The 18,874-nt window shown below is 35.8% G+C and overlaps 1 protein-coding gene and 1 pseudogene across 1 annotated transcript; both read right to left on the reverse strand.

The window, feature by feature from the left end:
• Positions 1 to 1,384: 1,384 nt before the first annotated feature.
• On the reverse strand, positions 1,385 to 8,525 carry LOC140860780 (uncharacterized; annotated as a pseudogene).
• Positions 8,526 to 16,716: 8,191 nt separating this feature from the next.
• LOC140860781 (xyloglucan galactosyltransferase XLT2-like) lies at positions 16,717 to 18,171 on the reverse strand. Its single transcript, XM_073263787.1, has one exon. It carries the CDS (start codon positions 18,163 to 18,165, stop codon positions 16,717 to 16,719), a length of 1,449 nt encoding a protein of 482 aa, XP_073119888.1. The 5' UTR covers positions 18,166 to 18,171.
• Positions 18,172 to 18,874: the final 703 nt, after the last annotated feature.

The raw sequence follows: 18,874 nt of genomic DNA on the forward strand, positions 1-18,874 counted from the left end.
AGAATTGTTTGATTTGTATGCAAGAGAACAGGGTGAACCGAGTGCACAGTCGGATGAGAGACCGATGGAGATAGGCAAAACTGGAGCAATCAACTTCTTTCAAAGTTTGAAAAGACAAAAGTTGAAGGGAAAAGCTATAACAACTAATTACAATGAGATCCAAATTTATCTGAGCCAATATATTGAGACTACTGAAAGTTTTGATGTTCTAAATTGGTGGAAAGTAAATTCTCAACTTTATCCAGTGTTAGCGGCAATTGCACGAGACGTCCTAGCCGTTCAAAGTTCTAGTGTTGCTTTCGAATCGGCATTTTCAATATGTGGAAGAATCATTGGTGATCAAAGAACTAATTTAAAGCCAGAAACACTTAGTATGTTGACATGCCTCCAAGACTGGTTTGCAGCCGAAAAAAAGAATACGACCGCTGGAGCATTCGACGAATTTCAAAGTTCAAGCTCCGACGAAGAACCGGAGTATTCGAAGTATATTTTAGTTAATCGTGATGAATTTTAGATTTCAATTGTAAAATTAAACGTTTCAAGTTATGTAAGGACCTCGGTTATAATTATCTAATAAAAAATAAATCATTCAAACATTGATACAACCAAGAACCAAGAATATAATCAACCAAAGTTTCAATTTTTTTTTTTTTGTTATAATGGGCACGGACCCCGTGCATAGGGTCCGTGCCCTTCAAATTTTTTTTTTTTAGAAATCTGCTCAAACCCGATGGCACACGAACCTAGGCACGGAGGTTAGTCCAGGGTCCGTTCTCTGCTTTACTCCAACTTCGGAACCGGTTGGAACCGGACTGGAACCGGTCCGGTTGACGTCGAACCGAACATAGGTTCGAATTGGTTCCAAGGTAAGTAACCTTGGAACTGGAACCGGTTCCCACCGGTTCCGACCATTATGGACCCGGAACCGATCCGATGGAACCCTTAAGCATGCCTTATCAACTAAGCAATACACACTTTGTTCTATTTTTAATGATGGCACACTTTGTTCTACATAGGAAAGCACACTTTGTTCTATTTTTAACTAGGCAATACACACTCTGTATTACAAATTAAATTTTAAGAAAACAAACAAGCAAACCCATTTTACAAAAAAAAAAAAAACCAAAAGAAAAGGGAGAAGGAAATCACGTACCATACAAAAGATATGACGTACGACGAATTAAAATTTTGAAATTATACATACTATGGAAATGAAGCTTCTTCAAGGCTAGTACGATCTAACAATCTCTGTATTTATTTCCATTAGTTTATTTATTACTCTCAACCATATCTCTACGCTTAATTAACGAGATATTGTTAGACGTGATAAATCATAAGATTATTGAAGTAATTCCCTTAAGATAAAGTTGAATAAAACCGCATTTCAGGCAGCAGACGAAAAAACTTGGCGCAGCACTTGGCGTGCTTTGCACTTGGCCTCAAGTGGTATAGCTTTGGGCATGGATATCCCTGCCCCCTCGCTCAAATCCACCATTTCTTGACTTGTTCTTCGCCACTCGAAACATTGAATCAGCGACCCCAAGGCCAATCCCACAACCCGTTGCGCCAGACCACTTCCTGGACACGACCTCCGCCCCATCCCAAAGGGCAGCAGTTTCGCCGCTCCGATTTCTTTGCCTTCAAATCTCTCGGGGTTGAAACTTGCAGGATCATCCCAAGTCATGGGGTCTCTGTGGATGGCCCAAGCATTTACAAGCAAGATTGTTCCTTTAGGTATGTCGTATCCCCCGATCTTGCAATCGTCGGATGATTCATGTGGTACTAACAATGGTGCTGCGGGGAACAACCGAAATGTCTCGGAGATTATGTTTTGAAGATATGCTAACTTGGGTACTTCTGATTCATCGATGAGGCGATTGTTTCCCACGTTGTTGTCCAATTCAGCTCTAGCTTTTTCTAGCTTTTGTGGATGGTTGAGCAGAGCAGACATTGCCCACTCTATGGTCACCGATGACGTGTCGGTTCCAGCAAGTAGCATTACCTGAAAATTGGATTAGTACTTCATCTGAATTCTTCTTTAAGAGGGCCGGGGTTTAGTGAATTTTATAGGTTCTAGTTGCTTCTTCTTGTTCATGTTATAACTCATTCAATTTCATTCATTAGTAAGAAAAAACTGGGAAGAAGGAATTATGCTAACTCACCATTATAATGCCTTTGATGATTGAATCCGTGTAGTACTCTGGCTGAGACTCTTGCAAATCAAGAAAATGGCCTATCATGGTGGTTTTTACTTTATCACGGCGGTGTTCATCGATCAATCCTTGCAAGAAAGCATCCATTTCCTTACTCAGCCTTTTCATACCTCTCTCTTTACCTTTGTAGTCGATCCATCTCAACACGGGGAAGAAATCGGAAGGATTGGATACACCACCGTCCCTAAAAGCCTCTTTAATCAGCTCTCGGAAGTTCTTCGCCTGTTCATTATCCTCGGATTCACCGAAATACCTCTTCCCCGCCACCATTCTCATGATAATATTGAAGGACAACTCGGAAAACAGGGACTTGAGTTCCACTCTGGCGTAATCATGCTGCGACTTTTGGTAGAGCTTTCGCAGAAGAACCTTGATTTCATCTTGTCGTATGGCTTGGAACATGTTCAAGCTGGCCGATGAGAATATCTCGATTGTAGTGAGGCGCCGGAGATTGCGCCAATGCTCGCCGTATGAGGTAGTTGTCAGGCCCGTGTAGTTGTAGCCAAGGTATTTGCCGATGATAAGCCGAGGCCTGTTGGCTAACACGATATCGTTCTTTGTGAAGCATTCCTCCGCCGCCGCGGCGGACGATACCACCACCACGAGTCGGGTTCCGAAGCGGAGGGAGAAGACGGGACCTAATTTTTCTGAGAATTTATGGTAGATTCGATGCATAGGCGGCCTGAGGAGGTGGAGGTGGCCTATTACTGGAAGTGCAGGCACTGGACTCGGCGGGAGTTTTCGGTTTCTTGATTTTGATGGGAAGATGAGTGCCAAAATAAGAAGGAAGAGTGGAAGGAGGATGTAGAACCAGGTTGCATCCATGGCGGTGATCTGTTTCTCTCTGAATACGTCCACAACATTCAAGTTTATCCAGCCTGTGTTTAGATTGATGACAAGGAATAGAAGAGGACTTTCATTATATTGTTGTCATTTATGGCTCGTTTTAATAATAATATTAACAATTCATGTAACCTATCATATTCTACTTATATATTTTACTTTCCTTTCGAATATATAGTCTTACTGTTTTTTAATATAGATGAATTAAGAAAAAAAATTGGTCTAACAAATTATGCATATACTTTTTATTTTATTCAATGTTTTTATAACCGGACCGGTAATCGAACCGATTTATCTTGAAAAAATGGTTCAACCGATCAGATTGTATTAATCGGACGGTAGGATCGGAAAATCATTTATATAATATAATATAATTAATAATATCTTTTTAATTTTAAAAGCCTAAAGGATATAAATAAATAGACAAAAATATATTTATCATAGTTTAAGAAATAAATAACTATATAAATATATTCAAAATATTAATTATAGTTATATTTTTTAAAATTAAATTAATTAATTAATTAATTAAGAAAACTCTAATAATATTAAAATAATATTTTTAACTAAGTAAAATTCTAAATAATCTTGTATATATAAAATAAAATATTAAATTAAGATTTTAAAATTTAAAAAAAAAACTGATTTTTTAAAAAAAAATAAAAAATTTCGAAAAACCGGTTCGATCGATTTTTTGGCCAGTTCTTGGGACAAGTTCTTTCCCGGTTCGATTGATTTTGATCGGTTCTGAGCGGTTCAACCGTTAAAATTATTTTTGGGATATTTTGGATCGAACCAGTGACGGTTCCCGATCAAATCGGTCGATCCGATCCGATTTTTAAAACATTGATTTTATCTCTATTTAATGCATTCAAAAAATAATTTCACAAATTTTAAGATACAATTAACAGGAGTATGTTAGTTACAAAGTGTAAAAAATTATTACTATATATTGGAAACAAACAAAAAAAAATAAAAAGTGATTGTATAATGGGAACGGAAGAAATATAATATAAAATTATGAACATAAGAGGAGAAAGACGGTAGGAAATGAAATAGTCATCGTATCATGTTCCGTGATTTAATTATAATTTAGTTAGATTGGGTCTATATATTTTTATAAACCCGCTTATCCTATTTAATTTTAGACACCTGTAATTTTCATTAGATATTATCCATCAACTCAACTTACAAGTACATGTCCCTCTCCATTTTCACAATTAAGGAGGTCTTTTATCTTGACTCGCAAGGTGTAATGAATTATTATTTTATTATTGTCCGATTTGGTAGGAAAATGATTCCTGCACCTAATAATAAAAGACATAAGTGGTGACGAAAGCAATGAGCCAAGCGCTGAACCTTCTGGAGTTCATTTCTAAATTAAATGAAATCTCTTGCAAACTTGCTATAAGGAATTCGATTTCCGATAATAATTCCAATCAAATTACATTTTTATTAGTTTTTCATAATTTGATACCAAAACCATGAATTACTAATTCTCTCTGTCCCAACTATATTATCATGGAGATGTAGGGATGACAATGGGGCGGGGCGGGGACAGGTTTGCCGTCCCCGTCCCCGCCCCCGAATTATACCCCCGTTCCCATCCCCGGTCCAACTTAACCGGGAAATCCCCGTCCCCGAATCTACGGGGATCAAATCCCCATCCCCGTCTCGAACCGTTCCCGAACCCGAAACTCTCCCCCGAACTCACCCTCGTTTCAAGTTTTCCTTGCGGAAACCCGAACCCACGGAAAAAATTGTCATCCCAATGGAGATGTCTATGTTCAATGAAAAGTGATATAAAATGCAACGTATCGTGTCATTTGATAGATGATTCAAGAACGGAATTTTCTTCCTTAAATTTGAAAAAAAAAAAAAAGAATTTAATTCAAAATTAACAAAAGAAAAAATCCGTTATGGACTCATCTATCAAATGACACATATGTTGTATGTTTGTTTCACGTTGCGCCAAAACTTATGGCGCGCATTCAATGTTGAATTATTGTTTTGTCGATGATTATATTATTTTTTATTGTTTCCACCAATAATTACAGATGGCGTTTCGGAATTAATAATTTTATTTTCCTACAAAATGTTATTGTCTTAGTGGTGAAGGTTGTGCCAACTAATATAAAATTGTAACAGTTTACACTACAAGAAAAATGTCTAACATTCATAATTGTCATTATATTACATATTTAATGACATTAAATCTTTAGTGACACCGGTAACAAATTTTATTTATTCTAATGTCGTCATATAAGTTTGTTGACTTGTTGTAATGTCAATATAAGATATTAATGTCAATTTCATAAGTGTCACGAAATAGTAATATAATGACAATATGAAATGCCGAAAAAACTCATGTTTTAATGACACTTATATATGTCTTGTTATTATGGTAATAATGACAAATTTATGTGTCTTTTAAAATCATTTATAAGAGCAACTAAAAGTGCACTGTATATAGTGACAATAAAAAATGTCACTAATGATAGCTTATAATGTCAATTTTAAATGTCTCGTAATTTGTGGTGACACTTATAAATGTCTTTTATACTTACCTATATGAACATTAAAAATTGATATTAATAGTTTTTATAATGACTTTTTGAAATTTCTTCATATGAGTTTTACTATGACATTTTTATGTATTTTATGTTCTATTGTGACATAAAGAATTGTCATATACTTCCTTCGTCCCATATATATTGTTCTCTTTGGATTTTCACATAGATTAAGAAAAATGTATTGGGAAAGCAAATTTTATATAAACTTCCTATTTTATCCCTATTCAATATATTAAAAAATGATTGCACAATTTTCAAGGTGTAGTTAATAGGGGTATATTAGTAAAGAAGTGTAAAAAAATATTACTAAATATGGTATATGACTATATATTTGGGACAAACAAAAAAAAACGTGGACAATATAATTGGGAGGGAGAGAGTATGGGAAAATTGTTTTTTTAGTCCTGTATGTTTGTCACTTTGCGATTTCAGTCCTTTATATTTTCAGATTTCAGTTTTAGTCCGCTATTTTTATTTTTTTGGCAATTTTAGTCCTTTTTCCGACGTGGCGCTGACTGTGGCACCAATTCAGTGTTGATGTGGAGCTGACGTGTACAGTTTCACGTAAATATTTTCGAATAAAAAGGACCGAAATTGCCAAAAATCAAAACATGCAGGACTAAAACTGAAATGTGAAAACATAGAGGACCAAAATCGCAAAGTGACAAATATACCGGACTAAATTTACAATTTTTCCAAAGAGTATTATAATGTCATACAATTTCAAGATTTTCATTCTATAATATTCACGCATATAACAAATTAACATAATTACATAAAAAATTTTAAAATCAAAATCATAGGGCTAAACAATCATTGACATTCATCTTGCAAGCAATAATGTGCAATGACAAATTTGTCACCTCAAAAAATATATATACACCAATAAATGTATCCAAAAATAGTAGAACAAATCTAACTCATTCGAAATCGAGATAACTTCGAACGAGGTTGGTGAACTGGGTATACAAAAGGCGAAATGATAAGAATTTAAGCGAACGACATCTTCAACCATCACATCTTAAACAAAATCCAATATTCTTGTCACCTACGAAAAAAATTCATATATTTGTTTGCATAAATTATAAAATAAATAAAAGATTCACAGAAATAAAGAGTTTAAAATTTAATTCAAACTAATGAATTATAAATTTATTTATGAATTTTTTAAACATAAATATGCCCATAAAATATAGAAATTATATTGCATTTCAATTATAATGATGAGTTTAATTCCACCTCATAATTATTAACTAATGTAAAAAATTTCAAGCCTCTGTAGGAAGAACTTTGTGAAGTACTTGTCGTGCCCTGCATCTGGCCTCTAGAGGTATGCCTTTGGGCATGGATATCCCTTTCCCTTCACTCAAATCCACCATCTCCTCGCCGATCCTCCGCCACTCAAAGCACTGTATCAGTGATCCTAAGGCCAAACCAATCACCCGTTGCGCGAGACCGCTTCCCGGACACGACCTCCTCCCCATCCCAAAAGGTATCAGCTTCGGAGTTCCAACTTCTCCACCTTCAAATCTCTCAGGCCTGAAGCTTGAGGGATCATCCCAAACCCCGGGGTCCCGGTGAACGGCCCACGCGTTCACCAGCAAGATAGTTCCTTTGGGTACATCATATCCCCCTATCTTGCAATCTTCCGATGATTCGTGTGGTACCAACAATGGTGTCGCGGGGAACAGCCGCATGGTTTCGGAGATAACGTTGTGAATGTATGGTAGCTTTGATAGGTCGGATTCATCCACGAGGCGATCGTTACCCACCACGCTGTCCAACTCGGCTCTAGCCTTTTTTAACTTCTCCGGATGGTTGAGCAAAGCGGACATCGCCCATTCAATGGTCACCGACGACGTGTCTGTCCCGGCAAGTAGCATCACCTGCAATTTGGGATTCCATGCAACATCAATAAAATCGCATCATAAGTTGTTAACGTGACACTGAAAATTGATGACACTAGTCGACTAGCGGTATGATTCAGCAGTTGAAGAGAAGTAAACGCACCATCATAATCCCTTTGATGATTGCATCGGTGTAGTACTCGGGCTGAGACTCTTTTAAACTGAGCAAATGATCTATCATGGTATTGGTTCCCCTGTTACGGCGCTGCTCATCAATCAAACCTTGCAACTTTGCATCCATTTTCCCACTTACCCTTGCCAAGTTCTTCTGAAAATCCTGATAATCAATCCATCTCAACAAAGGGAAGAAATCAGCTGGTGATGATATACCACCGTACTTGAAAATCTCTTCCACGAGCGCTCGGAACTGTCTCGCCTCCTCCTTGTCCTCTCCTTCTCCGAAAAGCCGTTTCCCCGCCACCATTCTCATGATAACATTCAACGTCAGTGCAGAAAAAATCGGCCTGACTTCGACTCTGGCGTAGTCGTGCTTAGAGTTTCCATATAACTTTTTCAGCATGAGCTTGATCTCATCGTGTCTTATACTCTGAAACGCGTTGAGCCGAGCAGAGGAGAATATCTCTGTCGTGGATAAACGCCTGAGATTGCGCCAATGCTCGCCGTAAGGGGCGCCTGTTAGGACTGTGTAGTTGTAGCCGATGTATTTGCCTATCAAGGTACGAGGTCTGTTGGCCAGCACAACATCGTTCTTGGTAAAGCATTCCTCCACGACGACGTGGGACGACACCACCACGACGAGGCGGCTTCCGAAACGGAGGGAGAAGATGGGGCCTGCTTTCTCGGAGAGCTTCTGAAGGGTGCGATGCATGGGTGGCTTGAGGAGGTGGAGGTGGCCTATTACAGGAAGTGCAGCCACGGGACTAGGCGGAAGTTTTCGTCTTTCTCTGTTGAAAAAGAGCGAAACGAGGGAGATGATGAGGATTGCATATAGCCACATGGTTTCCATGGTTGCTCTGTGAATGGTTCCAAATGTTATGTTTATATGTTGGATGCATCAAAACCTCTTGCTCGATTTATAGTGATTAGTCGGGAGAGAATTGTAAAATCACACATTTCAAATCAGGACCCCCAAAAAAAAAAAAAAGGGAAATAAAAGCGTTGATCATGTTGTGAAAAAGTAAAAATTTACGGTAAAAAGTAAATATTCCAAAACTCAAAATATATCAAACTCTACACTTTATAATATTTTTCTCTCAACTTCAATTGTATTTTTCATCACAAATGAAGACCTATTTATAGATCCACATTTGAGATTAGTCCAAAAATAAATACATCATCATCTACATCATCACACACTAATTTTCCACATTTTACAACTCAATATTCAACATTCAACATTCAATATTCAACATAATATTAATAATAATAATATTTTTCAACACTCCCCCTTGTGATGATGATCGTGATATGATGACTGTCTTCATTACGTGTTTTATACTGCATCGTTAAAAACCTTACTAGGAAAAACTCAGTGGGATAAAAACCATAGTAAGGGAAAAAGAGTGCAGCCACGTAAACTCCCCCTCATGTTAATATGAGTGATTCTTCACATATTCCGCAGATTGCGCATCCCAATGTTGTATATATGTTTTCTGAATATCGTCGTGGGAAGTGCCTTTGTGAAGAGATCTGATGAGTTCTCACTTGATTGAATATAACAGATATCAATATCTTTATTCTTCTCAAGCTCTTGAGTGTAGGCAAAGAACTTTGGGGGTATATGTTTTGTTCTGTCACTTTTGATGTATCCTTCTTTCATTTGAGCAATACATGCAGCATTGTCTTCATACAACGTCACAGGCTTCTTGTCTACTGATAATCCACAAGAAGTTTGGATATGTTGTGTCATTGATTTTAGCCAAACACATTCACGGCTTGCTTCATGTAGCGCAATAATCTCAGCGTGATTTGATGAAGTTGTTACGAGTGTTTGTTTCTGTGAACGCCAAGAAATTGCGGTGCTTCCACGAGTAAATACATATCCGGTTTGAGAACGTGCCTTATGTGGATCAGATAAATATCCAGCATCAGCATAACCAATGATACTTTGATTGGTGTCTTTTGAGTACAAAAGTCCCAAATCTGTTGTTCCTCGTAGATAACGAAATATATGTTTAATTCCGTTCCAGTGCCTCTTTGTTGGATATGAACTGAATCTTGCCAATAAATTTACAGCAAAAGATATATCAGGTCTAGTGCAATTTGCAAGATACATAAGGGCACCAATGGCACTTAGATATGGTACTTCTGGACCAAGAATAACTTCATCATCTCTACATGGACGGAATGGATCCTTTTCTATGTTTAATGATCTTACGACCATTGGAGTACTTAATGGATTTGATTTATCCATATTAAAACGTTTAAGGATCTTTTCTGTATAATTTGCCTGGTGAACAAAAATTCCACATTCTTTTTGTTCGATTTGCAAACCCAGACAATACTTGGTTTTTCCAAGATCCTTCATTTCGAATTCTTCCTTCAAGTACATCATAACTTCTTGAATTTCTTTATTCGTTCCAATGATGTTTAAATCATCAACATATACAGCAATAATTACACATCCGGATGTTGTTTTCTTGATGAAAACACAAGGGCATATTGGATCATTTACATATCCCTTTTTCATCAAGTGATCACTTAGCCGATTATACCACATTCGGCCTGATTGCTTCAACCCATATAATGATCTTTGCAATTTTACAGAATAAAATTCTCTGGGTTTTGAACTTTGTGCTTCAGGCATCTTAAATCCTTCAGGGATTTTCATGTATATATCACTATCAAGTGATCCGTATAAGTAAGCTGTAACAACATCCATAAGACACATTTCCAAATTTTCAGACACTGCCAAACTAATCAAATATCGAAACGTAATTGCATCCATAACAGGAGAATACGTTTCTTCATAATCAATTCCAGGCCTTTGAGAAAAACCTTGTGCAACAAGTCTAGCTTTATATCTGACTATTTCATTTTTCTCATTTCGCTTTCGAATAAAAACCCATTTGTATCCAACAGGTTTTACACCTTCAGGTGTGAGGACTATAGGTCCAAAAACATTACGTTTATTCAGCGAATCCAATTCAACCTGAATGGCATCTTTCCATTTGGCCCAATCATGACGAGTTTTACATTCACCAAAAGATTTTGGTTCATGATCCTCATTTTCATTTACGATGTCACAAGCCACATTATAAGAAAATATCTCATCAATATCTTCTATGTCTTTTCGGTTCCATATTTTTCCAGTATTAATATAATTGATAGAGATTTCACGATTCTCGTCAGTTTGTGGTTCTGACAGAATATTTTCATCATCAGGTGATTCTTCTGGAACACCATTTTCTATTTTATGATCGTCGTGTTTCTCTATGCCTTTTCTTTTCCGAGGATTTTTATCCTTGGAACCGACTGGTCTTCCACGCTTCAAGCGTTTTATGACATCATGAGTGTCTTCAATTTGTTTTTTTGGAATTTCAATTCGAGCAGGGGCATTTACAGCATGTATATATGATTTTGTTACTCCTTTTGTGTCTGCAAATGCATCTGGCATTTGATTTGCAATTCTTTGCATGTGCACAATTTGCTGTACATCTTTCTCACATTGTTTGGTCCTTGGATCCAAATGTAACAATGATGGTACATACCATGTGATTTCTTTTTCGATGTGTTTCTTTTCTTCCCCTAACACTGGGAAGATTTCTTCATTAAAATGACAATCAGCAAAGCGTGCTGTAAACACATCGCCTGTCTGAGGCTCAAGATATCTAATGATTGATGGACTATCATAACCGATATAAATACCGATTTTTCTTTGAGGACCCATTTTTGATCGTTGAGGTGGTGCAATAGGCATATACACCATACATCCAAAAATTCTCAGATGAGAGATATTTGGTTCTTTACCAAATGCAAGTTGCAATGGGGAGAATTTATGATATGCACTTGGTCTGATGCGAATTAATGCCGCAGCATGTAAAATTGCATGTCCCCATATAGAAATAGGGAGTTTTGTTTTCATAATCATTGTTCTAGCAATCAGTTGTAGACGTTTAATCAATGATTCAGCTAATCCATTTTGCGTATGAACATGAGCTACAGGATGTTCAACAGTGATTCCCATTGACATACAATAATCATTGAAAGTCTGGGATGTAAATTCTCCAGCATTATCAAGTCTTATTTTCTTGATTGTATAATCTGGAAATTGATTCCGCAATTTTATTATTTGAGCCATTAATCTTGCAAATGCCACATTCCGAGTTGACAATAAGCATACATGTGACCATCTGCTAGAAGCATCTATCAATACCATAAAATATCGAAATGGTCCACATGGTGGATGAATTGGCCCACAAATATCACCCTGAATGCGTTCAAGAAATATGGGTGATTCTGTTTGGATTTTAGCTGGTGATGGTCTTATAATAAGTTTTCCAAGAGAACATGCTTTACATTGAAACTTATTATTCTGAAAGATCTTCTGGTCTTTCAATGGATGACCATGCGTATTTTCAATAATTCTTCGCATCATTATTGAACCAGGATGTCCCAATTGATCATGCCAATTTGTTAATATTGAAGAACTATTAACCACCATATTTGATTCGATTGGCCTTATATGTGTATAATGCAATCCAGTAGGGAGCATTGATAATTTTTCAACCACATATTTCTTTCCTGATTTATATGTGGTAAGACACATATATTTCTGATTTCCATCAGTTATCGTCTCAGTATCATACCCATGAGAGTATATGTCATTAAAACTCAACAAATTTCTTTTCGATTGTGGTGAATATAAAGCATCATTTATCAGAAATTTTGTACCATTAGGTAACAAAAAATGTGCTTTTCCACAACCTTCAATCAAGTCTACAGGACCTGATATGGTATTCACCATTGTTTTTGTTGGTTTTATTTCCAAGAAATATCTTTCATCTCGCAGAATAGTGTGTGTTGTACCACTATCTGGTATGCAAATTTCCATGATATTATTTCCATGTTTGCTCATAGCATTTTCCATATCAAACTTCACAAAAAATGCAATAAAGAAAAATTAATTACAATACAAATGCAAAATATAACATGCTTTATAATACAAGAATGCATTAAAAATACAAATTTGTTACAATATAGTCCCACCAATCTTTTAATCAATGTCTTCGAAATCATTCAAAAAATCTGCAGCATTGAAACTAGTTGAGCCAATTAAATGGTCACTATTTTTAACAAAATTGGTCTCTTTTCCTTTCCCTTTTGTCGATTCTTTATAAAGCTTACATAGATGCTCAGGGGTTCGACAAATATGTGACCAATGTCCTGGAGTGCCACATCTATAACAAACACTCTCAGATCTTTTTGAGTGATTTTCATTTTCACTCGGGTTTTCATGCTGCCTTTTTGGTGGGTGGTTCGCGACGTTCTTTTGAGATGAGCTATTGAAGTAACTATCTCTATTATTTTCATATCCACGGCCGCGACCACGACCGCGATCATTTTTACGTCCACGTCCACGTCCACTCCCACGTCCTCGACCTCGTCCACGACCAAAATCTGGTCTATGCCTTTGATTTTGATTTTCATTTTTCATTACGACATTTGCTTCAGGAAATGTCGTTGATCCAGTGGGTCGGGATTGATGATTTCTTATTAACAATTCGTTGTTCTTTTCCGCCACAAGAAGACATGCAATGAGTTCGGAATATCTCGTAAAACCACGCACTCTATATTGTTGCTTTAGAGTTATATTTGATGCGTGAAAAGTGGAAAATGTTTTCTCAAGCATTTCCATCTCTGTGACTTCAAGTTCACAGAATTTTAATTGTGAGACTATTCGATACATTGCAGAATTATATTCACTGACTTTTTTAAAGTCTTGGATTCTCAACGAATTCCATTCATCACGGGCGGTCGGAAGTATCACTTCCCTTATATGCTCAAATCTTTCTTTCAACCCTTTCCATAAAATCATTGGGTCTTTTTCTGTGAGATACTCACATTTCAACCCTTCATCAAGATGTCGGCGTAAGAAAATCATTGCCTTTGCTTTATCTTGTGAGGTTGATATATTAATTTCTTTGATGGTATCACTTAGACCCAATGACTCAAGATGCATTTCTACATCGAGAGTCCATGGCATATAATTCTTTCCAGTGATATCGAGCGCAACGAATTCAATCTTTGCCAAATTTGACATGGTGGTACTAGAAAAATAACAATACATTTTATTAGTTAATTTCCATTAATATGACAATACAAAATAATGGATAAAAGAAGATTACAAGTGCGTATACAAATAGAGAAAAAATAGGTGGTGGAAAATCGCTGGTGAGTACAAAACTCGTGAACATGATGATCATAGTCGTTATGAAAAATATCCTTAGAAAAGCCAAAAACTCCATCTTCTTTTTCGAAAAAAAAAAACCGAGGAGAATGTTTTGAGATGAAGAATGAATTTTGGTGTGATTGAAAATGAGTTTGAGTGAACATATTTATAGGCAAAAAACTAGCCGTTTATGACCGTTTGTGACCGTTGAGGGTAAGAAAAAAATGATTATGTGTTGAATAAAAATTCGTGATAATCATGTGATGCGTATAATGATAATCATAATTAAATATACGCAATAAAATATATATCATATCACGTTATTATAAGGTCAGTGTCCTAGACAATCTCTTATATAATAACATGAAATTATATATTGATATAGTTAGTATATATACATATATCATATCACGTTATTGTTTAAAAACCTTAGAGGCTTTTATACTTGTCGTATCCCTTACCGGGAGTGTGGGATGTCGTCTTAACATCCTCCCAGGATTTATAACAAGTTTTTAAAAACTAATTTTTTTTTCATAACATGATAATATATATTAAATATATACACAATAAACAATAAAATAATTATTCTTACTTGTTGAATATTTTTGACTTCTTCTTGTATTTTGGATCGTCGGAAAATATAGAGAACCTTCAAGCGATCGTGCTGATAACGTGTTGTGAAAAAGTAAAAATTTACGGTAAAAAGTAAATATTCCAAAACTCAAAATATATCAAACTCTACACTTTATAATATTTTTTTCTCAACTTCAATTGTATTTTTCATCACAAATGAAGACCTATTTATAGATCCACATTTGAAATTAGTCCAAAAATAAATACATCATCATCTACATCATCACACACTAATTTTCCACATTTTACAACTCAATATTCAACATTCAACATTCAATATTCAACATAATATTAATAATAATAATATTTTTCAACAGATCATAGTTTGTTGGTCCAATTACTTGTGTAGTTTGGTTTTTTGTTTACTAAGTTTTAAAAGTATGATTTTGATGTAAACTAACGTTTAATATTAATAAGCTGTTTTGGTTATGCTGTTTTGGTCCAATTTTGACAGTACCGTAAATACTGAAATGAGAATGACAAAAAAAAAAAAAAAAATGACGCAGACATCGATTACTGACTTGCAGATTTTACTTAATTAAGAAATTAGATCAAATAGTCGAAACCTAAACAAAGTTTTAATAATTTAATGAACAAAAACCCAAAATTGGATAAGTTAATGAAGAAGAAATTATTTTTTCAAAAACTATACTCTCTCAATCAAACTCATTTAATCTACTTTTTTCATCCGTCTTATTTAAATAATTTATTTTTAATATTTAAATGTTATAATTCCTACTCTTTTAATAATTTATCCTTATTACATTAATATCATTATCTAATTTTAAAATTATTTTATTAAAATCATCATTAAATAAAGACAAAATAAGAATTGCTAATTTACGTACTTTTTCAAATACTTTTTTTTAATTTGTGTGAATATATATATATATATATATATATATATATATCAATTTTGCTATCCTGCCCACTTACCGTGCCCACCTAATGTGCCCATCATGAGGTGACACTCAACTATTGGATGTGATGAATTGTGCGTCCAATAGTTAAGTGTCATCTCATGGTAAGCACATTATGTGTGCACAGTGGGTGAACAGGATAGCAAAACTCTATATATATATATATATAAACAAACTTAAATGAGCGGTGATATAGGAAAGAGTATCCAAGATAATAATATCCGTTGACTTCTTTTTCTTTGAGGTCGTGAGTGATTGCCAAGTTTCAAACGCATTAAATCTTGGCTGCGGGACTTTTCAAAGGTTAATTCTGATTTTAGTTTCTGTTAAGTAAAGAAAGGGAGGAAAAGCCTGATCAACCATGAATGTAATCGAGAATAAGAGAGGCCGCAATGGGGTGTTTAAGTTGGTGGAGCAGGTGAACTTTTGGCCAGAGGTCAGGAGTTCGATTTCCTCCTGCCAACACTTTCTTGGGCTAGCCTGTCACACAGGGTTTGCCCAGTGTGGTTTACCTGACTAGCGTAGTTTGCAGGCTATTGCGTTAGTTCGGGGGTTTACCCAGAGTGCACCTAAGGGTAGCGGCTGCAGGTTCCTACGTAAAAAAAAAAAAAAAAATAAGAGAGAATTTTATAATTTTTTTGAGGAAATATTACATTTTAATGATAAAAAGAGAAAATTATTAATGTTATCCTTATGATTGGCAAACAATGCGAGCCGCCGTATCTGATTTGGGCATCTAATCAAATACCAATCGAACAACGTGCATCTCAATTGTCCTGAGATAATTTGTTGTCTTCAGATTTTCTAATGTTGGTAACTTTGACACGGAACAGAGGGCTGTTAACAGGTGAATCGAAAATTTTATCAATGATTAATTATATTTTGTTCATTTATGTTGTTTAGTAAATTTAATTTTTTATAATTTGTGCAAATGGATTTTTTTTTTAGCAAACTGTAGCACGATTTGTAGCACCAAGTGTAGCAAAGGATTTCGTCCCAACTATTTAGGCCCAAATTTAATTACAAACATTAATTCTTTTTTTTTTTAAAAAAAATCAAAAACAAATTACAAACATTATTCTCCTACCTTCTCTTATCACCAGTGAAACCCTCCGTTCCGTAATAATACTTGTAGATGTCACAATTCCTATTATTTATTTTGTTCAAAGACAAATAATATAAACATATTCCATTGCATGCATTGTAAATGTAACATATCCCACGTTGTGTTGAAAAGTTATATCTTCAAAGAAAAAAAAAAATCATCCTATCAACCTAGCTTCGAGCATGTCCCACCCCTTTTTGCTCCTTGAACCTCTTCAATACTTCATCAATAGCAATATCAATGGCATCTTTAGCATACCCTATTTCTTCATCATGACGCCTTGAACTATACAAGAAATTTGGTACAAGATCAATAACCTTTTCTCTCATCTTCTTTACCTCATCTCCACCGTACCCCTCCAACACTTCCCTGATCGATGTTCCATTTCTTACATCTCTCCAATCTATAAACACCGAGAATTTCTCCGGTTCATCGCCCAAGAACACATCGTATTGATCGTATATACTTCTTTTCCAGAAGAAAACCGGAATAGAACCGGCTAGCATGCAATCAAACATCGACTTTCTTGTGTAGGTATCACCCCTAGGCTGCAAACAGAAGTCCGAGTCCAAGAACGCTTCAAGAACATCCGATGTCCCATCGGAACACCGAGTCCCGGAGCAGTCCACGACACGACAAGACCTCGTCTCGTTGTAACAATGATCCATCAGTATTGTCCTGAAATCACCCTTCAAATTTCGTTTTGCACCAGCAAAGGTGAACAAACTTGTCCTATTCCGATTTCGCACAAAACTAAGCCATTGATCCAACTCCGACCTTGTCCTTGGATGAAACCCGGTGGGGTACGGCACGCCCATCTCTAACATATCCCACGGGTCTCTTTCCAACGACAGACGTAGGATGCGACTCATCAATGGCATGTATACAAAACCAGAACCCCAATCTTCATCTTTGGAACGTCGAAAATCCCAAGTCGGCCTACCGAGCATGATGAAATGATCCAAACCATTGTATTTCTTGAAAGGTGTTTGATTTTTAACCCATCCGAGTAGCTTCTCGCAATGCCAATCACGTTCTTTAGATGTGTTGTTACTGTAAAAATACTTTCCAACCGCGAGTCCAGCGTAAAAAGGAACGTAGAACGCCGTAGCAGATTCCGGCTCCCTAGTCCTACACTTATGCTTCAATATTCTATCATGGTAGATAACCTCGGCTGCAAACATGTCACTCCAATACCAAGCCGGAGCAAGATTCTCCGGCACGACACGGGAGAGGCCAACAGCTCTCGGGCCGAGCCCGACATTGGAAATCGACCCGCAGCGCGAGTGCCACGGGTTTAACTCGTGACAATTGTCTAGTAACTCTTTGTTAAACATGGCGGGGAGTTCATATACATAAACGTAACCATAGTCGCAGCCCTTCACTTCTTCGGCCGGCAATGGCGTGATCTTTTCTTCTGTAATTTGCTGAACGGATATGGATATTGATGGCGGAGCACGAAAAAGAAAGTGCAGGATTAAAACCTGGATGACAAGGATTACGATGAGGAGTAAAACTTTGTACAAGAAATCAACGGCTAATGAATTCTTGGATTGCATGCTTCTCATCTTGTTTAGGGGATTAATGGGATTCAGAGGATGATGGATCCGGCACGGCATATTGAATCGAAGCATGAACTAAGTTATGAAATTTTTAGGAATATGAAATTAATTCGAAGGAGATATATGTGTTGACTGTTGTACAACTAGGCGGCTTATTAATATGTAATCATGCTAATTAGGATGAAAGCGCCAGCAGTTTGCTTGTAAATCTGGAGAAAAAATATTCCATGACTTTAAACAATAAAATATTTCAAAGTGTATTTTTCATTTTTGTTGAATTGTTTTTTCTCCCATTATGTATGGTTAATTTTCTATGTGCTTCTTACTCCTCCATCTTTCGAATTTTTTTTAGTTATTATTATTTTTTTCAATTTTAGTCTATTTCATCAGCAGTGAGTGATGATGTGCTAATACAATATCAGACTAACGTGAGGTCGAAAAAAAATTTAAATTAAAACACAAAAAAAATAAGACAAACAAAGAAAGATAGCATACTAATAAGACTAAAATTTAACGATATAAAAGATATATAAAAATGGAAATACCGCAACAAAAATAAATTTTTCTTCATTTTATTATTAAAGTAAGAATCGGTTTGATTATTTCAAACTTTGACATCATGAATAAGAGGTAATATAGATTATTACTAGCTACCTTTTAAAAACGACAACTCAACTAACTGACATGATGCTTAAATTTTTTTGAAGGGAAATAATTAGGATGTGTGTTTTTGAACAATTTCATTGACGAAGCTGCTACAATATAT

Source organism: Henckelia pumila, chromosome 4 (genome assembly GCF_033568475.1).
Source record: "Henckelia pumila isolate YLH828 chromosome 4, ASM3356847v2, whole genome shotgun sequence".
NCBI classification, from domain to species: domain Eukaryota; kingdom Viridiplantae; phylum Streptophyta; class Magnoliopsida; order Lamiales; family Gesneriaceae; genus Henckelia; species Henckelia pumila.